The sequence below is a fragment of the Mixophyes fleayi genome, chromosome 7 (assembly GCF_038048845.1).
Source record: "Mixophyes fleayi isolate aMixFle1 chromosome 7, aMixFle1.hap1, whole genome shotgun sequence".
Lineage (NCBI taxonomy): Eukaryota > Metazoa > Chordata > Amphibia > Anura > Limnodynastidae > Mixophyes > Mixophyes fleayi.
Genome location: NC_134408.1, coordinates 6,996,161 through 7,018,989, shown reverse-complemented (window position 1 = coordinate 7,018,989; position 22,829 = coordinate 6,996,161). Strand labels below are relative to the sequence as shown.

The 22,829-nt window shown below is 37.7% G+C and overlaps 1 protein-coding gene across 1 annotated transcript; it reads right to left on the bottom strand.

Moving 5' to 3' along the window:
• Positions 1-6,062: 6,062 nt before the first annotated feature.
• LOC142098592 (guanylate-binding protein 7-like) lies at positions 6,063-18,766 on the bottom strand. The gene is made up of 10 exons (XM_075181425.1): positions 18,562-18,766; positions 17,745-17,872; positions 16,634-16,743; positions 15,373-15,560; positions 14,939-15,187; positions 14,049-14,329; positions 13,330-13,542; positions 10,058-10,160; positions 7,165-7,358; positions 6,063-6,286 (listed from the first exon to the last, which is right to left on the bottom strand). The coding sequence occupies exons 1-10, from the start codon at positions 18,734-18,736 to the stop codon at positions 6,086-6,088; spliced, it is 1,842 nt and encodes a 613-aa protein (XP_075037526.1). The 5' UTR covers positions 18,737-18,766; the 3' UTR covers positions 6,063-6,085.
• Positions 18,767-22,829: the final 4,063 nt, after the last annotated feature.

Here is a 22,829-nt window from a genome sequence, read left to right as displayed (position 1 = left end):
ACTATAACAGGTGTGACCAGAAGTGAAAGTGAAAGACAATTTAAAAAAAACAACAACTTATTGCACGATTATAAAATGTGTGCAAGAGTCATTGTAGATTATTCTCCTTTTTGAGAATTGAATACTTTGAAATATCAGAAAACATTGCTTATATCTTCTCTAGTGACACTATTCTATTATTTTCTCATATAATCCTCACAGTATCTCATACGTGCCTAACCTCCCAAAAATGTTCAGGAGACTCCATAATTTTGGGTAGCTCTCCCGGACCCCCGTCAGTGCAGGCCTTTCTCCCAGATCCCATTCACTTTCTAGTGAAGTGGGTGGCATGGGGACCTCAATGACACGATCTGCCGTGAATTCCATCACTCATAGGTGCGTGTATAGGACGCCCTAGTGTGTGTGTGTGTGTGTGTATATATATATCCGCCTGTTATGTACGTCTAGTCGCTATTCAATGACGATTGTCCACCTCCAGTTGTGCGGTTCCAAAGCACAATGTGATTTAATACCAAAAAGCAGCAGAGCAACAATTCAAATAAAATAAGTACAGCCATTATGTTTGCAGGCGCCCTGGATCCAGCATAGTCATTCAGTCCTGAAGTCTGTGGTTAAAGAGACTGTCTGTTGGTCCCAGAGCCCCTGCTTATATACAGTCAGTGATACAGTGACAACAAAACAGATGATTTGGCTTGTTTCCATAGGTTCAGGCTTCAGGAAGGTCCAGTGTAATGCAGGTCATTGGCCAGTTCAAACGATGCCATCCAAGGGTGGGGGTCAGCTCTCGAGAAGATGCATACTAATCTTCCCGCCAAGAACTAGTTTAAACTGGTCCATTTACATTACACAGACAATACCATTCTGATAATTTATTTCCCATAATCCATAACTAGCATACGCAAGGCGTGATCCTTTCGGCGATTGAACCAGATGTCTGCGGATAAATAGGGGATTAGAATGATACCAGACATGATGTTTCCCATGTCCTAAACCTTAGATCGCACTAAAGTGTATATAACAATATAATATTTAACTATAAACTCTGCTACATTTCATTACAAATAACTGTTATAAAAATAGTTACATGAACTAATTACAAATGTATATGTTTCTGTAAATGTGTGTATAAGTGTTTGCAGGTGTTGTGGTAATTATGCTCCTCCGCGCTGTAGCGTGCTGTTCGCATAATTTCAGACAGACAATCATATTGACAGATATTAATTGAAATGTTTAAATACAATTATTTGACTTTGACACGTCTTAAAAGAAAACTGTTAATAAAAACACTTTTATATTGAAAAAGAAAAAACGGTGACTTTGCTTTAAAATTGGTAAAGAAAGAACGTGTTTCTACAGCCAGGGGTTGGATTACAGCAATATCTAATATCACCATTATCCTCAATGTCTGATAAGATGTCAGTGAAAACAGATTTATTTAACAAACAATGTTTGCAAAATGTGCTCCAATAATGCTCTTTATGAGGATGCACATTACTGGCTGTGTAGAAAACTGTGAACAGCGTAAAACTAAATACAAATGTTGCATATTTTACATAGCTACCAAACACTCTGCAAGGGCGGGCCCCTACTCCTCTGGGCCCCATAGCCGTTTCACACCTTAGAATGGTGGCAGTTCCTCCACTGGATGAAAGGAACTCTACAACCTGTACAGTACAAAACCATTTTTAATCTACTTAAAATTGGTGTCTCCTTTGTCCTCCATATGGTCTTCGGTATGAGAAATTTGTTACACAAGACTTTGAATACATTTATATATATTTATTAGGTCACCTGTCCTTTTTTCCAAAGTAAACATACTTAGATTTTCTAACTCCCATATATAACTTAAACATTCTATTCCCTTTATTAATGAGCTCATTCCTCAGAATCTGGTCTATGTTTGGTGAAACGCGTCTGACTGTTTTAAGCACAATGCAGGGTACTAATATACCAGGATCAAAAGAATGATGCGCCTACTTGTGTGTGCATGATGAAAAGCATGAAATGTCCAACTTACTAACCCTATTAGACAATTTACTTCATAAATGTAAACTTCCATTTTATGCTTGGTTAATCTCTCCAACCAAACTCAACATTAAAGTAATAGTATTCCCATTTAATAAATAAACCTATTTCCCTCCCTCCAAACAGCCCCAGCAATAAATTAATAGTATTTACATTTAATAAATATACCTATTTCCCACAACCGTCACTGCCATTAAATAATTCATATTCACATTTAATACATAGTCCTCATTCTTCCCAAACTCACCCCCACATTCAATTAATAGCCCCCAAACCACCCCATCTTAAATGATTAGTCCCCACTATTACATAAAATCACCCCACCATCACCCCACACACAAAATATCACCCATTGCTTAGTCCCCATCTACCACACACACACGAGCACTACATTGCCACAATCCCTCTGCCCTCATACTCACACTCCACACATTATATTACCACAAGCCCCCTGTACCATCACACACACACACATTACATTTCCACAAGCCCCCTGTGCCATATCACTACATTGCAACAAAAGCCCCCTGTGCCATCACACACATTGCTGTGCCCCTTCATCACCACGCTGTACCCCCATATGATCACACTGCGCCCTCCATGCTGCTTTTGCTCCACCCTTCACATGGACCAACCTTCATCACACTGTGCCATGCTGCTTTCCCCTTCATCACTCTGTGTAATAGTGCTCCTCCTTCATCACACTGTGCCATTCTGCTCCCCCCTCCATTACTCTGTGCCATCCTGCCCCCTTCATCACTCTGTGCTATTCTGCTCCCCCCTCCATTACTCTGTGCCATCCTGCCCTCCTTCATCACTCTGTGCTATTCTGCTCCCACCCTTCATCACTCTGTGTTATCCTGCTTCTCCCCTTCACCCCTCTGTGCCATCCTGCTCCCTCCGTTTCATCACTCTGTGCCATCCTGCTCCCTCCGTTTCATCACTCTGTGCCATCCTGCCCCCACTTCATCACTCTTTGCCATTCTGCTCTCCGCCTTCAACACTCTATGCCATCCTGCTCCTACCCTTCATCACTCTGTGCCATCCTGCTCCCCGCCTTCATCACTCTGTGCCATTCTGCTCCCTCCTTCAACACTTTGTTCCATTATTCCCCCACTCTTCATCACTCTGTGTCATCCTGCTCCCCCCTCATCACTCTGCCATTCTTCTTACCCTTCATCACTCTGTGCCATTTTGCTCCCCCCTTCATCACTCTGTGCCATTTTGCCCCCCCTTTATCACTATGTGCCATTCTGATTCCCCCTTTATCACTCTGTGCCATCCTGCTCCCCCTTTATCACTTTGTGCCATTTTGTCCCCTTTCATCACTCTGTGCCATGCCCCCCCCTTCATCACTCTGTGCCATTTTGCTTCCCCCTTCATCACTCTGTGCCATACTGCCCCCCCCACTTATTCACTCTATGTCATCCTGTCCCCCCCTTCATCACTCTGTGTCATGCTGCTCCCCCCTTCATCACTCTGTGCCATGCCCCCCTTCTTCACTCTGTGCCATCCTGCTCCCCCTTTATCACTTTGTGCCATTTTGTCCCCTTTCATCACTCTGTGCCATGCCCCCCCCTTCATCACTCTGTGCCATTTTGCTCCCCCCTTCATCACTCTGTGTCATGCTGCTCCCCCCTTCATCACTCTGTGTCATGCTGCTCCCCCCTTCATCACTTTGTGTCATGATGCTCCCCCCTTCGTCACTCTGTGTCATCCTGCTCCAACCCCCCTTCATCACTCTATGTCATGATGTTTTCCCACCCCCCTTCATCACTCTGTGTCATGATGCTCCCCCCTTCGTCACTCTGTGTCATCCTGCTCCAACCCCCCTTCATCACTCTATGTCATGATGTTTTCCCCCCTTTATCACTCTGTGTCATCCTGCCCTCCTTTCATCACTTTGTGTCATGCTGCTTTTCATCCCTTTCCTCCATTGTTACCTTTATCGTGTTTTTCCCTCTCTTTTCTTCTCTTCTTGCTTGCTGGCTCCTCTCTGCGCCGCTCCTCACTGAATGTGGGGCGTGATGACGTCACGCCCCACATTCAGTGCGAACGGAGCAGGGAAGAGAGGCTATCAGGTAAGTTTTTATTTGTTTGTTTTTTAGTACCCTGCTCCGCCCCACAAATGAAGAGGGTGTAACCATCAGGCGCTGGGGCCCACCAGGGAATACCCCAGCTTCCCGGCGGACCAGTCTGACCCTGGTGGGGTCTGTACAATGTGGCTGACAGTGGGGTCTGTACAATGTGGCTGACAGTGGTGTCTGTACAATGTGGCTGACAGTGGTGTCTGTGAAGTGTGGCTGGTAATGGGTTCACTATCACTCAATGCTCTGAACAAATTAGAGTCACCATTGATAGAGCCGGTTAGCTCACCATCATCTGTGATAGGGCTGTGTAGTGCTTGCATATTACGACTCTGAGCACAAGTGTCTGTGCAAAGGACCAAAAGATATGTGCTCATTGTGTATAACATATACTTGTATTGGTGGAGCAATATTAAGTATTCATACATAGCATTACACTGGGCAACACCTGGGTCACTTCTGCTAATACACTCCAGTGATTAATACTTGCAGAATGAATATTCAGATTTATTTATGGTTACATGAGGCAAATAACATATTTCATATTGCAGTGTTGTCTTAAATGGAGTAGCTTTATTGAATTGTTAATTTGATGGAGAAGAAGCAATAGTTTAATGCAGTGTAAAGTAAAACATAGACTACTTTAGAACTGATGATTACAGATATTGGTGTAGTTAATGACAGTTGTTGTCAGCGCTTATTCTTAACACTGTATATCTGTGTGTATCTAGCAAATGGAAAACATGAGGTATTGGTTCATATGTTGATCAAAACATTTAAGCCTGCCTTCCAGTGTCAAGTTTGCCTTATTTTATACAGGTCCCACACTGACCTATATGCTTCAAACATCATTAAAATGCAGTTAAAATCAGATGCTCTCACCTCCCAAGTATAGGGACTTACATCTAGCAAGGACTGGCTTATCAGACACACCCAAAAGAGCCTTAAATAGGTTTGATGGACAGCTGCTATGACAACATTCAGTATTTTGAAACTAAACCAGTGAAGAAATAACCCTACGCTCGGTTAATCCCGTAATATATATGATACCAGCTACACGATAGTATAATTGCCCCATATGTATACAAAGCAAGAAGACGTGTTTAATAGGATACTACAAAGAATATGTCATTTTTGGGATTTATACTTTGAATACAAAATAAAATATGATGTCAATATTTTTCTAGTTGTTCTAATATTTTGGGAAACTGTATTTGTAGCCCCAATGTATCTCTGCTAGAGCCGTGCACAGCAGTCAGACCTCACTCAAAGGCTCTGCTACAGTCTCTCAGCTGTACAAGACACAATCAGTTACTTATTGTTTTGCATCGCAGTGAACAGTGACAAGCCCTAGTTATTGATAGTACTACCAATATCACCTAGAAGGCCTGTGACTCATAACCTAATTGGAATATATTATGGCTGTATTGTTAGAAGTAGATGATTAATGTAATTTAAACATGGCAAATTATTGTAGTACATCTGTACCTCATTCCAATTAATATTAATTTTCATACTGCGTGTCAATGTTTATTATTTGAACGTGTATCCATGAGTTCATATTGAGATGCAAATGCACCGTTTTAATAATCTAAATAAAATAAATAAATAAGTGGTGTCTTAGATAAGTGGCCAATCCTAGAGAACAGGAAGAGGGGGGTGAAAGTTCAGAGTAGAAGCTTTTCAAACTTACTTCATGAAGGTTGATTCTATTCACCAGCTCACACACAGATACATTTTAACTAACTTTAATATTTACTTATGTTTACACCATAAAAAGCTGCAAAAGGTAATAAAATAATTAATAAATCACTTTATTTTTTAATTGGAGCATAGGATTTTTTTTTAAAAAAACAGCGTTTCGTTTTATGAATAATCATGGTGATACTGTATGTCAGCAAAACTTATGGATTAAATACAAAGTCTGCATATCATCCAATAATTATATACTAATATTTGTTCAGGATCCGTATTCATAATGGAAAAAACTTTTTTTGTAACAGTATGGAAATCACAGCGGGAGCAACAGCGCCCATAACCTGTGTGAATCCATTCCAAATAGGCTTATACCAGGCCGGTTCATTCAGCTCCACTTTCTTGTTCTGTAGGTCTTCTATCTGTGCATGGTACATATTGGCTTGTAGAGATCCCTGATTCTGGTATGTGTTCATTTCCTGAGTATACAGTAAGACTCATTACATATATGACAGGAAAAGAATAGAACATGAAATAACTGTTGTAATAATATGTTATGACTGCACAAAGATAAGCATTTGTTGTTGTGCTCTGACGAGAGTAATGGTCTGTACTGTGTCTCTGTCTATGTATGTGATACTAATTGTCTGATAGATGCATCGTCAATTCTTCTCTGATGATTTTAATCTGGGCCTATATTTGTGGGTTTGTAGGTACTTTGAAAATTACACATAATGGAAACAATAAATCGCCACAAGAAAGTCCAACCTACGATGATTATAAGAACACCCACATTATTAATTTTCCTTCCTAAAAGTTATATTCATGTATGTCTTAAATTCATCATGACAGAGGGAAACATCAGGACTAAAGTTATTGCATTTGTTTACTTTTATGTTTAAAGATCATTATTACATTGGTTGTAGTGTCCCTAAATATCTACTTCCTAAAGACCTGTAACTGAAAGATGTGAAATGCATCTTATGAAAACTGTAGAGTAAGTTGCGATCTCTGGGATTTCAGAGGTGGTGGAAGGATCAAGTCCTTTTTGGGGAGGAGAAGAGGGTTGTGCATTCTCCCACAAAGCAGGACGCACCCCTGTTTATCTGCCTTCTCCACTAGGCCTGATCGACACTTAGTCCCTCATCCACACAACTCCTCTGTCTCCTGCTGCAAACCTTGGCACCGTGCACACACCCCTGTCACTACCCATAAATCCATTCACCAACCTGTAAAACCAGATGCTAATGTGCAAAATTAAGCATGTGAGCGTTTGCATTTCAGTTTTCCAGTTTCGAAGTTCATAAATGACATGTAGCTTCTGAGTGAGGTAAATTGATTGAATTAAAGTATTTACCCTGTTCTTCTCCTCGATGACTCGCTCTATTTGATGCTTCATCAATCTTCTCTCTTCAGACATTTTCTCTTCTAACTGTTTCCAGTTCTCCTCCATAGTTGTCACCTGATCGGCCATCTTTTGTTTGCTCTGATATTGTTCCAGTTTGAGCATTTGACTTTCCAACTCCTTATTTTTCTGAATCGCTTTTTTCTCTGACAGAAAAAGTACAAGTCCTAAATTAAAATTGTCCCAATTTATCATTTATTTACTTCCTCAAGTACTGCATACAATATTTTGTAATATAAATACAGCTAATAATCTACCTTTTGCTATATTTAAAAGGAGATTTTACACCCATTTGTTATAGAAATGTAAGATCCCTCAATTGAGAAGTTAAATAATTGTTAGTAACTTAATCCTGTCTTCTGGTATATAAAGTGTGTTCTAAATAGTGTGTTGTGACCATTACAGTTCATCTGACATTTATTAATTCACATTTAATAGATAGGAGTCTGAGCTCAGACTCCCTCTCCATCCCCCATATATTACAATATAACTTGGCAGGTATCCAGGACTATTGTAACTTTTCACAGTACTGCAACAACGTTGTGGTTCTCTGATAAACAATTAACTCTCAGGGGGGAATTCAATTAGCCACGTTACTTGCAAAAAGTAAAGCAGCGTTAAAACTATTACCATTATTACGGTTATTCTAACCCATTTTTCAGCTTGAGCAGAAAGTACCGTAATAACGGTAATTACGCACACTATTACCGTAATAATGGTAATAGTGCACAAGCCGCGTTACTTTTTCAAGTAACGCAGCTAATTGAATTTTCCCCTCAGAGCTGCATTGAGGTAGATAATTCTATATCTTGTTTTCAGCTGAAAGAGGTAGAAAAATAATACAAATATGAGTAAATCATCTCAATGACAATTTGTGGATATGAAATTAAATATTTTTAATGGGGATTTAATTTAACCATTTAATCCTCAAATGTTTTTTTTAACTTTTTTTATTTTGGTTTTGTCTGATTGTTTATTTTTCCCCTGTTTAAGGTAATCAATGATAGTGGGTGATCTGTTCCCTGTCATCTGTAACATTTCATCTGCAGTGTTTTATGACCAATATGTTATTCGTATACTGTATGTATGAATCTTAGCAAAGTGTATCTTTTGTGTCTCACAGATACTGGTTGTATTAGTCATTTTTATAGAAATTTGTTGCTGTCTATTGTAATTCTTTATATTTTGTATCTGTTTAGTGGATGCAGTCTCTATATTAACAGCTGATTTTTTCAAATATAAGAAATTTGAAATTTATTACTGTTATTTCTCACCTGAGCACCATTAGGGATTAGTGTTTTTTTTTTATATATATATATATATATATATATATATATATATATATATATATATATATATATGTTATCACAAATAGGTGTCTCTTTCTTTGATTAAATGTATTGTTTAACTTTATTTTTGACATTCAGGCCAATGTTGAACCTTCATAATATTATCTAATATATAAAAGCCTAGCGGCGTGTTTTAGTGTGTGTGTGTGTGTGTGTGTGTGTGGAAAAAACTAACAGAGTGCTCAAGCTGCAGTGCCACCTGCTGGGCGGAGTTATATACTACACTGACCTACTAAATTCTTAGCATTATGTAATATATAAAAGCCTAGCGGCGTGTGTTAGTGTGTGTGTGTGGAAAAAACTATTTTCTCAGAAAGGGCTCATCCAATTGACCTGAAATTTGGTATACTGACATTATTTGACAAAAAAATTATAATAGTGAAGTCAGTTAACTTCCATCATCCCCCCTTCCCCCCTTGGGAGGGGTAGTTAAGGCTAAATTTACGAGTTGAGGGCTCAAACTCATTTTCATCAACACACATGCTGTGTTAGTGTGTGTGTGTGGAAAAAACTACCGGGTGACAGAGTGCTCAAGCTGCAGCGCCACCTGCTGGGCGGAGTTATATACTACACTGACCTACTAAATTCTTAGCATTATCTAATATATAAAAGCCTAGCGGCGTGCGTGTATGGCGATGAAGATGACAAGAACCTTTTTAACACCTTAAGTAGCTTGATTTGACTAGAATGCATGAGTATCATGCATGGGTTAACTTGTATTATATATATATATAGTATATTATATATTATAATTAAGGTTATATGCAGCCCTTGAAGTATATCAGCTTACCCATCACTGATCTATAATCTCACCCTCTCTTAGGTTTCTGGTTATAGCCTGGTCACAGACCTAGGAGTGTACACTGGAGCATACTCTGCTATTTTAATAATGTTCTGAGACAGAGATAAAGATGTTACATATACAGTACCTGCTACTCCATGCGTTCAGTACATCCCCCACATACTCCACCATCAGGGCTATAAACATTGAAAGCAGCTCAGCTGCATGTTTGCAGAATATTGTTTTTATCAGATTTTAGCAATATATTTTTATTACATATGTCTTATTATTGACTACATAAAAGTGTACTGAATGGTAACAACTGCAATTAGGTCATATTATATACACAAATGAACATAAACTTAGTACTCTATTTGCATCTAACCAATTCTTTCTCTTTGCTTTATTTTCTTTACTAATTTAATTTAATTTATGCATTTGTTTATATAAGTACACTGTCTTGTTATAAACCATATCTGTGCTCTTTGTTGGGGTATATAGAGATGACGATGTTGCCTGATCACAGTAAGTATTTTTTAGTTCCATTGTGGGGGTTAACGAAATTTCCCAAAAAATGACTTTTTGTAAAAGCTTACATGTTATTTTTTAGTACAATTACTCACAATACTGGTTGAACAAAAAATTATGGTGTGATGGAATTCAATGTGTTGTGAGGCAAAAGGACACTTAACATGTAACAACAATAATCGTTCACCTTCATTTTCCTTCTCTATCTCAGTCAGAGCTTCATCACTTTTCAGAAGGGTGATATCAATGGGTTTTTTGGACATAAGGTAATGCTTCAGTACTGCTTCCGCCTGCAGAACATCAAAGGGTTAGTGAATATAATGTAAAATAGAGTATTGGTTTCCTTTAGTGGAGCATTCATATGTATATTCCATTAGCTTGAGCTGTGTTCTGTTGAAGAGCTTAATAACACTACAGTGGGTTTCTGGGAAACCTGCTTCTCCCACTATCTAACTCTCAGAGGGTGTCGACTGAAGCTCAATATTCCAACTTTTATTACATTGAACAAAATTACTAGAAATCACCAGGAAATATTTGTCTCTACTCTCTTCTCTATGAAGAAGTGATCTTAGCATCCTCCATTGATTCACCAGCGATGTTTAAATATCTCTGAGCTTTCCCCTTTCATTTCAATGTTCCCAATTATTTCAATGGGGTTTCAGCCGTGTGTGCTTCACATGTAAAACCCACTGAGATGAGTTTATGTATTGAAATGAATGGGAAAATGTCCATCTAAGGAGTTTTCCATTACTATACAAACAAACTAGTTATAGAACAGTCAGTCATCTGGGCACCATACTGGATATGTATCTATACCAAATGATCCTGCATTTTTAGTTTGTTTCCGCATGCCTGGAGTCATCAGCAGTGTTTAGTCTTTTTATCACATAATTTCATATTCAGAAGTCTTTAATTGAACAGTTAATTAATTTGTTAACATTGTGTGCTTATACTGAATATTGAAATTACAATGGCATTAATTGAATAGTTGTAAGCTTTAAACACTGAGCATAGTCAAAGTGATAACAAATTAATTAATTACTTAAAGACTTCAGAATCGCTACTGTTGTGGGTAAATCTAACAAACATGACACATGGACACACATAATGATTTAAAATAGACCTGACACCTCCAGCATGATGTTCAATGTCTAATAATTCTATGGAGGTTTTCAAATTTATGTCATTGGGTTTAATAGTGCACATGGGGAAACACCACTGAAGTGGTGGCCCTAACATGTAATTTTTATTATCATTATTATTATTATTATTATTATTATGTCTCTTAATTTTGAACTCTAGTATATGAAACTAGTGGAAACTTTTTGGAGTGATCTACAGGATCAATTTAATAAAAAGATCTTTCATAGACTTACTTGTTCTCTAGGTTTTACTGAATAATCAGTGGTGTCAGTCATTTTTTATGTCAACAGATTTAGTGATTAGGAAATATGAATGTACAAAACAGCAACTTTTATCACTATTTCTGCAAATTGACCTTTAGAAGGAGACCCCTCAGTCTGCCATCCTGCCCTAACTACACAACAACAGAAGTGGACACTGGTCCCTAGAAAGTCAGCACACTCTAACCCTGAAATCCTCTTCTGAAGGTGTTTTGAGTATGATCTGAAACATGAGATGTAAGGAACACTAGAATTTCTATTTGTGCCTATCTGCCCGTATCAAGACTTATAAGGGCCTGAGTACTTAAGGAGAGCAAAACACAAAAAGGAGTAACTTTACACCTTAGCAAAACCATGTTGCATTGGAAAAGGAGGAAAAATTAAAATGTGGGGATAGATTTATAGTTGGGCCAGGGAATGTCTTAGATTAATTTTAAATTTCAGTGTAAAAATGCTACACTGTTTGTGCGCTAGAAGAAAAAGCATCCAGTATTTTTCTTATGTGCAAAATAATAAACTTATTTGCACCCCTTGTATTGTAACATGTTTTGTCCATAGCAAATTGACTCTTTTTTCTTTTTTTTTTTTTGCTTTGCTCTCCTTAATGATTCAGGCCTCCAATTTGCAATTTCAGATAAACTTCGCTCACTGCATTTTATACCAGTGGTTTAGAGATTTTCCAATCCAGTTTTATTACAGGATTTCCTCTCAAAACATTTTACAATTGTGTGGAGCAGAAGCAGGTCCCTGAGAGTAACTGACTAAATAAACAGGCATCAACTGGATATTGTATTTTCATAATGAAAAAGGGTTTGTAATGTCAGACTGACTAATGTGTTCTTTGGCAGTCATTCTGATTTACGAAATAGACCTGTTGATATCACAATGGCTTGCCTGTGTATCTTTAAATCTAGATTGTTAACAACAAATACAGAAAAAAATGTTAGCTTGTAACAGACTGTTTTAAAATATGGACCATTGATAATGAATAATAAAATGGGTTTTAAAATGTTATTACAGTGACATGTATGAATTGATATTATCAATATATGACACAATTTTGGCAATGACAAAACATTAAGAGTAATGGAATTTTGTAAAATGGATACAATTTAATTTTGGCTCTATTAGAGCAATTAAAATGGGATATAAACATATAACAAATTCAAAATACTGCTCTTTCTACCACACACATGCTACACTGTATTCTTTGCCACCTATATTGCTATATATGGCTATATACAGACAAAATATTGTTGAGATTGTAACATTATTTGTGTAGGGTTTGTATGTTCTCCCCGTGTCTGCGTGGGTTTCCTCTGGGTGCTCCGGTTTCCTCCCACACTTTCTAAACATACTGGTAGATTAACTGACTGTTATTAAATTGCCCTTAGTTTCTCTAGTTCTGTCTGTGTGTATATTAGAGAATTTAGACTGTAAGCTCTAGTGGGGCAGGGACTGATGTGAGTGAGTTATTTGTACAGCGCTTCAGCATTAATGCCGCTATATAAATAGATGATGATGGTGATGATGATGATAATGAACGTTCCATAAAATACATAAGTGTTTACGGTCCACGTGAAAGTCTTGCACAATACTGTAGATGGGTGGCATGTTTTCCCAATGTGGATTGTTACAAACATTACACAACTATGCAGCAAAGCAGCCGATTGTCCAAGGTACTGTTAACTGTTTTCATAGCGCGATAGATATGTGACGTTTCTTGATGCTTTTTTACTGGTGGGCGATATTCTTATGATAATCTTAAGGTGATTCTTAAACTAAGTGACCAAAGTCAAATTTAAATACTTTAGCCAAATTTATGAGACTGTCTAAACAATTCGCCCATCTCTAGTCAATGATCCTTTATAAAGTACTCTTTGAACTCATTATCTTTTGTTCAATGGCTATTAAACATAACACAGCTCCAGCAGAGGAGTCACAAAGACTGGACCACCATAAGCACTTCCCCTTTAAATCAATCAACAAAATAGAGTTTATGATGATAAAATTAATTGTCATCTAATAGGTCAAATAGTAAGCCACACCCACATACCTGTACACCTTTTCCTGTTTCCATATTGTATTGTTCCTTTATTGCTTTCAAGTCTTGCTTGAACTTTTTATGTCCACCAAGAACGCTGTACGTTCCTTCAGACAAAGCTTTCTCAAACTCTGCAGAAAGCTTCTCAATAAGGTTCTCACAACATTCCCAAGACTTTGTCTCATTCATCTCGCAGAAATCTTCCTTTTTCTGTTGTACAAGTTCCTGATAAAGGAAATAAAAGAGACTCAACTGCATGTTGTATCTTTATTCCTTGGGTGTAACATTGGAATATTGAACTACTGTCTCCTTCTAGTAATTAATAGTCACTTGAATTTCAATTAATCCTTATTGGAAACACTAAAATGGAGCTATTCATGAAGTGGAAACAATGTGGAGGTTTAGCGTCCGTTATTTTACTCAGCTGGGTCTATTTCAATACCAGACACCAGACATATATGTTCATATACTGTACAGTCATCTAGGAGAACATGATGATTTGCATAACTTTATGCATTGTTCTTGCTGGCAAAAGTAAAAATGTCACTGTCTATTATCGCTATGTCCCCACCCCTTTATAGTTGAAGCCTACTGTATATCTTTTACTCAGGTGACCTTAATATATGGAAAACAAGCTGAAATTAATATCTGCAGAAACCATGAGTTGATCACCTCAAGGTCATTGACATTTCTTCTCCCTCATATATTTTATGTTTGGACGAGTAACTCACTATAAATTGTCTTTGGAATTTGTGATCTTTGTCCTTGAAGGATTTGTTCATGAAAATCTCAAGAGCTTCATTCTCACATTGTCTACTCAGATTCAGAAACTGGTCAAGTGTCTCGGTGGGGAACACAACGTTTGCCATCATCTTGTTCTCATAGTACAGTATTGCCTCCTGGACGGCCGCCTTGTTTTCTATCTCAGACAAAGAAACCACCACATCTTCCATGCAGGCGACATTTGTGGTGCTTATGGCTTCAGTGTATGTTTCTGCCAATTTAGCCAGTCCTCGAAATGAGAAAAGTAATATATTATTGTATGTTTTAAAGACTTTGTCAAACAGTTGAGAAATCTCTAAACTTGATCCTCTATTAACTTTTTTTATGGATCGCTATAAAATAAGCAAATAATAATTAGAAATGAGATAAATGTTTTGGAAAAAAGATTTGCCAAATCTCAAGGTTGCCAAATTACTTTGTGAAGGTCATTCTGAAAAATTTTAGGACTTCACATCAATTGATCAACTAATTTTTAAAATGTATCTTCTGTCCAAAATTGTCTTATAGATGAATTTTTTTGACAATTGAACCATATATAAAATAACCAGCATAAATAATAACAGATTAACCAAATTTACATTGTTAACAATCTGGTTAAACTAGGACTTTAAATTAGTTTTTGAACATTAATAAAAGATTTGTTGAAAGTCAAAAATCATGAATTGTCCAAAGAATTGAAACATGGGATGATTTGTGATATTAGCCAGCCACTGACAAATTACAGTGCTTTTCAGTAAAATTTATTTCTCGTGTGGAATGGTTGCTTTTTTGGGTTTGCACAATTTGAACACTTACAAAATTTATAGTGTGACAATATTAATGACATAGATCAACTCACTGATTCCTGTGACTACAGGTATTCCTATAACACGCTTCACTTCAGCTTTATCGAATATATAGTCACAGAACTTCTTTGACTGAGCCACAAAATCAGGTTTAAGGTCACTCTCAGGTACTTCCTCCATCTTCTGTAGAACTTCTTTGTCAGCCGATGGCAAATCAAACACAAAGCATTTCCGGCTTCTGAAATACATGCGGAGGCATTGCCTGGGCTTATTAAACTCCATGTTCTTCAATGTTTTCTCAGCTTTTGTAAAAGTAAAAGAGAAAAGAAAAATATAATTATTTATAATTTGATTTTATTTTCATATTAACGTTGGGTTCTTCCCATACCTTTATATGCATGTTTTCATTGATTTCTTTTAAATCTCCTCCCCACATCTGTTAGAGTACTACTTTAGTAAATCTTTCTACTTCTTTTCCAATACTTACGGGTTTTCAGCTTTAGAGCATTCTCTAGATAATCATCTTCTGTGACCACGTTTCCGTCAATCACTAGTCCCAAAGTAAAGTCCCTCACCGCCCAGATGAAGATGGGGAAATGCTCAGAGAATTCTGCCTCCTCGTCATCATTGTCCTTAGATTTCACCTTGATTAGCTCTGTAAGTTCCCCCACAAATCTAGCACAAGTAAGTTAAGAAACAAACATACTGTTTTTATTTATTAATTTTCACTCTGGTCGCTTTCTATTAAATAAAAAAATTTCTGTGTTTACTCAATTTTGGATTGTTTCCAATCTTGATTGCAAAGCTGAATTGTTATATCAATTGCGGAATTGGAGACTCAATATAGATACTAAACAGCATCAACAGCAGCAACTTTGGGGTGTGCAAAAGTCTGATGGTTCTGATGGGATGAGCAGAATGGATTTGGGTGTTTCTTGCTAAATGTGGGCTAAGAGTTGTAATTCATACGTACTCATGTACATGAGGGTTGTTGTTTGAAACCCTTTATCTAAAGGACAGTCATGATGGCTGCAACACGCACTTCAATGTCTCTATGTCTCTTTAAATAGATTGTACTCTTTATAGATAGGTAATTTTCCCCCATGTAACCCATTGATTGGCCATTGTCCACACCAGAGACAGAACTAGTGAGCTGTGGGCCCCAGTGCAGGAAAGCATAGAGAAGGGACCCGGGGCCCACAGCTCACTAGTTTCTTGTGCAGCGGGCCCCATTATCTCCATGGGCCCCAGTGTACCACACCTGCTGCACCAATGGCAGTTCTGCCACTGGCCCATACTCACACAGCTGAATGTTTCACAGCTCTGACAACAAGGGCCCCTGGACCTAACACTACATAGCTGCCCACGCAAAAGTAAGATGAGGCATAAGATGAATGGATCAGCATCTAATCTTGTCCAGACAGTTGCCATGTTCTCTGTTTACATAGAAAGTCGGAGTTGGAATATTCCACACACTTACAGTCAGTGGTGATGACTCTCTTCTCCCCTATAAGCTGCCAGGGAGTTGGTGGAATCTGGTAATGATGGGACACACAGGGAAAGTTTGTACCTATCTCACTAGACGTGGTTGGACAAAGGTGTTCAACCTTCTCAAGTTCAGCTACTTCTACCGGAAACTTGTTTCTATCATTTTATGCTAAACACTGATTTATACGATCATATGCCGACCTCCACAATTAGAACAGTGAAGTATATTCTGTTTTATTTCCTTTCATTTTAAAGGATACTTTAGTCTATTTAGAGCATCCTGATCAATTGTGCCCTTGCTATTATACACCAAGGCACTGCTCAAGAGAACGGCAAGAGAAAAAATCCTGATGTCATTTTTTGTATCCCCCTGTAAGAGAACAAGAAATAATAAAATTGGTGTAATGAGCCCCTTTGTTTGTAATGTGGTTCTGATATTATCCAATATATTTATATTGGATGATATCCAATAATATTGGATAAATTCAATGTAATTATACTTGACAACTAATTTTTTATGGAAACTTTGCTATATTATTTATAGACCTGCTACGTACAAGTAATTTTTCTTTTCTAAATTTTGCATGCATGCACACACACAAACACACGCACATGTGTGCACACACGTGTTACTAGTCATATCTATATACAAGTTATATTGCATATAAACATATAACTTCATCCATACATTGAATACATTTTTGTTAAAACAATTACTCATCCGGTAAGACCGTAAGGCACTTTACACAAGGCCCTTTAATGTATGCATTGAACCAAATGTCTCCTTTTAGGCAGGACAGTCCCTGTCTGACTTCACCACACCAGTTGTCGCAAGTTTTCAAATGTTGGGAGGTATATTGAACTCTTACACCTGGCTGGTGTTAATAAATTTTGCTAGCGGCTACCAGCAATATGGACATGTTTGCAAGTTCCCAGCCGGCATCACAGATAAACGCTCACCTCTTCCATGAATTTGCAAACTGTGTAGACTGCACTTATAATTTTACCAAGTAAGTATATGCTTTCTTGTTTGCCATATAGATCTTTACGTAAATAAATACATACATACATACATACATACATACTTACATACATACATTGGCCATTCTATTCACCCCAAAGCCCCAACCCTTAGCCTTTCTTTAATCAGAAGTATGGACAGACTCCATGATTAAAAATGGAAAACCCCAATAGTAGACATGGTAGATATACAGTACTGAAACCAGTTCATATCCCTATAGACACGGAACTTACAATCCCCTCTAGTAAAGTCACATACTAGATTGGGTTGTTTTGCGAAGGTGAAATTTTATATGCAACTCCTATATTTCACCCTGTATTACATAGGAAAATTTTTAGTATCTACTTCACCTTCTCCACATCTCCCAGACCTTCTGTGTCCAGCAGAACCAGTGTGTGATTCACTTTCTTGGGATGGGGAACACACCACATCCAGATGCCCTTTGTCTCAGCTTGGACATTGTAGCCCAGGTTAAAGCCTGCAAACAGAAAAGTCCTTAGTGGAACTAAAGTTGGATCCAGCTTTATCCCAATGTGAAACAACACATACCTGTTTATCTAAGCTGACCTCATAGGTAAAATGATGAATAAATGTGTTTTGGGACAGCAAATGTCTGTAATACGGTTCCAAACAAAATAATTTCCTTTTCTGATATTGTTTGTCCATATGTAGCCTCAATACAATACAAACAAATGTTTGATTCCCCAAGTCCAGCAACAGTATTGCAGATGCTCTCCATTAAAGAGATAATTCTCATAACCAGCAGAGAGTCTTTCATAATTCAGTGTGCACAAGTTTATTAGCAGCCACTATTAAGTAAGAAAAGGTCATTGATTAAAAGTTGTACTCAACAAATGTATCTCAACTTGGCAGATCTCACTTAGGAATTCCACAAATGTCAGCAGTAGAGCTGAGTAAAATTTCCAGTAAAGTTCCACACAATATTCCCCTTTACTGCATTTGCTTCCAAAAATGTTGCATTTTTCGCTGGTGGAATTTGATGTTCCAAGTCCTCCCAGTTTGCTAGCGTATTATTTGCACACATATTGATGCAAGATGCTACACTGGTGAGAAGTGTCTCTTTAATGCACTGCTGTATATATAGAAAATCATAGACACAATACACTACATTTAAATAACTTCCTGCACTTTAATCAGTCCACTGACCTTTCTGTTCTCCAGCCAGCTTGTTCATCAAGTAGGACTTCCCCGTCCGATACAAGCCGACTATTGCCACCACTACCACCGGCTGATTGATCTTGGAGAGGATGTCTATTGCTTCAGGGTTGGGTTCTAGCTTTCCTTCAGGGGTGTTCTCAATCAAGCAGACTGGGGCTTTCATTGTAATGTCTGAATACAATGTCTGCAAGCGGAGAACAGTCAGGTGTTTATGTAGGTAGATGGCACATGGAATGTAGGTTATAGTCTTTATTGAGTTGTTTACAGTAGCAAAAGCTGAAAACATTTATGATTTTCCTTGTCTGTATAATGAAAGCCTGCAAACTACACAACATTAACTTTACATCAATCACCATTTATGCATCTAACATTCGTGCAACGCAAACCTTGGAATTACGACCCTGAAGGTGCATTATTGTTCCAGTAGAAAATATTATTGCCTGTGGGGAAAAACACATATATAACATCCTGCATTTATGTTTCTTCTGCTCCCTGTATTCTGACATAGTCTAAGTCATACACATTAGCCCACAACACTTAAATATAATATCAGCACCCCAGGCAGGGAGTAGATACAAAAACAAACATGCACAAATGACTTATTTTTGAAACAACTCACATTGTTTTCTACCTCTCAAAGTGCAGAAATACTTCTGTGATGAGCAGCTGTAGGGAAGAAGTCACTGGAGTCACTGATATGGACTTTGAACAAACAGGTATTATATACTCTGTACCTGTTGATTGCAAACTGAAGTGAAAATGAAAAAAATATATAATACAATTTTGAATAATAAGCCACAGCAGCTATGGGCAACCTGAAATTCCTCTCACTCATTGCAAAATGCCTCACACGTGCCCGTGACTTGATCCAAAATTCCACTACATTCCCACAGACCCACACTTGACCCAAAATGCACTCACATGCGTTCAGCCTCCCACAAGCCAACAGATCACATGTGTACTTCAACACTTTACCCACATATCACTTATACCTCCCAACATGCCACACAGACCTTCTAGCGTGCCCCCTCATGCCTCTCAGACTCACCCACATGCCCTAATAATATCAATTAGCATTTATTACTGTCCTTCATCTATTGAATACTATACAATTATAGCTTTTGCCTTGATCCCCTAAATATTTAGTCTATATGAGAGTACACAGGAAGGTCTTGTTTTTTCAATCATATTTATTTTGCATATTCCGCAGAGTATGAAAGCAAATAACTGCAATTTTCCGAGGAAGCACCAAATAGTACTTTATGATGAAAACTATCTGTAATAGTAATCTAACCTGTACAATGTATGTGCTTACTTTTATTAGCAATTTAATGGGCTTTTATAAGCGCCGGCGCTAATAAGAAAAGGTTAGATACACCAATTGGATAATTACTACATATTATCCACTAAGCACTCCTAATCCCTTATGTGAGAATTTAGACACCCTAATTGGATAATATCATATATTATCCACGAGATGCTCTAAAGTCTTTATTAGATTTAATATGATTTATGTATCCAATGCACCTATATAATGATTTTATTTGAGTTGTACCATGTCACAATGTAATTAATGTTTTATGGTTTTGAAAACGTACTCCAACCAGACGCAAACGGATACTATCAATCAAAAGAAAACTTCCTCCTTGACTGGCCAAGATGGGTGCCTTACCACTGTTTCAGGCATACATAGAAACACCATGTCATTTCCCTGATGAAGCCCGCCGAGTGCGGGGGAAACGCGTCGGATTATCCATATACTATCACCTTCTGACCCACTTTATTATTCGGACCTATCGGTTTTCAGACCAGAACCTATGGGGCACATTTATCAATATTCACATAAAGTGAAAAGTAGTTTTCAATCCTTATCGCAATGATAAGGATTGAACTATTTCTCCCATTTATGTACAACCCTGCACAGAAACAGCAGTTAGGTTGCGGCCAGAGCAGTCGTCATTCTGTTGAATGGTGACTGCTCGCAAAAACGATCAGGAGTGCAAAGCAGCAGATATCCATGATATCTGCTGCGATGCACCTGTAATAAATTTGCGGAGGGCACATCGGGAGCTGATTTCCACGGTAAGTGCACGATAGTGCACTACCGTGCTTTCTTAAATATGCCCCTATATCTGAGCAGACTGATCCATTCATCACATCCATACTTTGCGCTCCAACAGCGCTGCAGCATATCGGTACAATCGCACACTCAAGATTATCAGCTGGGACGCCAGCTACATTCTGCGCATGCGCGCGCGAGAGGAACGCAGCCCATCATCTTTCTCTCCGATCAAACACATATCAGGGTGGACTCCATACTTACAGGAGGCATTGGAAGCTGACCGTCTCTCTTCAACTGTAAGTGTACAAACTTTGCCACATTTGTGAATTTAGTTATTCTGCATTGCTCGCTGAAACGGGGGCAAATTGACATTTTACCTACCCATTGTGGGGGAACTTGTTACATCTACAAATTAGATTTATTTCAGAATACAACGCAGGGTCTACAATAGTTGAAGGACTTTTCAAGCCTCCTTTATGACCCAGCTGCGTGTATCAGATATTGCTCTAGTGGACAATAGTGAAATCACTTGTTATTGTGCATACTGCATATCATGAGAGTGTCATTACTGTGATTCTATGTCCCTACTGTGTTCATTGTATTGAACCCATTTGCATGTTTTATTGTTCTGGCCAGAACCATCAACTTTGTTGTTTTCAATAAATAACATCAATACTTCCATTCACAGCGCCGAGGTATTCTCTATATATATCTATATTCATTTAGAGATAGGGGTTCCCTATTTCCCTCTGGCTGCTTTTCACACTACAGCTGTGCTGCACTACATTTATATTCTAGTGCTCTTTTATTCCCTTTAATTTCCCCTCTTCTCATGCCTCATGTTTTAGGGAGAGGTTATCCCCTCCTATCTCCTCAGTGCTGGTTATATTGTTATCTTGTGATTTCCATGTCTTTTGTTAAGTCTTATTGTATACTCTCTGTATGGCGCTGTGGATCCCTTGTGGTGCCTTATAAATAAAGATACTACTACTACTACTACTACTACTACTACTACTACTACTACTACTACTACTACTACTAATAATAATTATAATAATAATAATAATTATAATAATAAAAATTATACATACTTCCTACATATATTAATGAATGATTGGTGCGCTAAATATATTTATGCTCATTAAATTGTATTTTATGTTTATAAATAAATTAATTTTGCCCATTTTGCAGCTGGCATTGTATTCGGGTCATTAAATATTTTTATACTCTATGTGATAGCTGACATATTATGTTTTCTGCAATTTGTCCTCTTTCACTTTCAGTTATACTCACACATAGCAGATACAATCTATACAACTGCATCTTGTTCAAAGTGCAGCCTCAGTCACCCAGTAACTGGATAATCACACGCTATCAATCAGCATAGTAGTTTTACTAAATTATTTTACGATAGGTAAGCCTGTTGTATGCCCAGATATATAACTATATAATCACCTGATATCTACTTTATAAACATTGTGTCCTTTAATTTTTTTCCATAACTGTTATACTCAAGACATTACAACTGTGAATATGCCATTTTTTGTTTGCCAAATTGTTGTTATTTATATTTAATTATTTATATGTATTTATATTTACATTTTAATTTTTCTGCTGCCCTTGGCCCTTTATGTGTTGCATTCAAAGGCATAAACCAAATGAAAAGCCAAGAGAAGATGTGGCTGTCTAGCCAAGTTCTATTGTAGGAAATAAGGATAGAAGGGGAATGTGAGGGCTCAGACTGCTATTTCCTAAAAGTGTCTGAACCTCCAACGTAAGGAGCAAATGGCAACTTATGTGCTCATTTCTCCACAAAAGGACAACAAAAATGTTATAAATTCAAATGCAATGAGTCATAAAAGTTAAATATTTGATTTGGATTACACCTGATGAAAATTAAGGATAAGAGATTTAACTATCTGTGACATGAGGATTGCAGAGATTAAGGTCAGTATGTGCTAAAGGGTTAACCAAAGATTTATTATTTAGTGCTGGGCGTCCTCTGAACATTGCTGATCAGCTGGAGCTCCTTTAGCCAGCCTCTGTTGAACCTGTGTTACAAACTGTACTACATTTGATGAACAAGGCGGCTGCTGCTCCCACCTTTCCTCCATTATATCTTTAGAGTCTTTGAAGATTTTTCTATTGTTATTTTATTTCTAGTTTATTTGTAACTGCAATCTACTAATCTGCA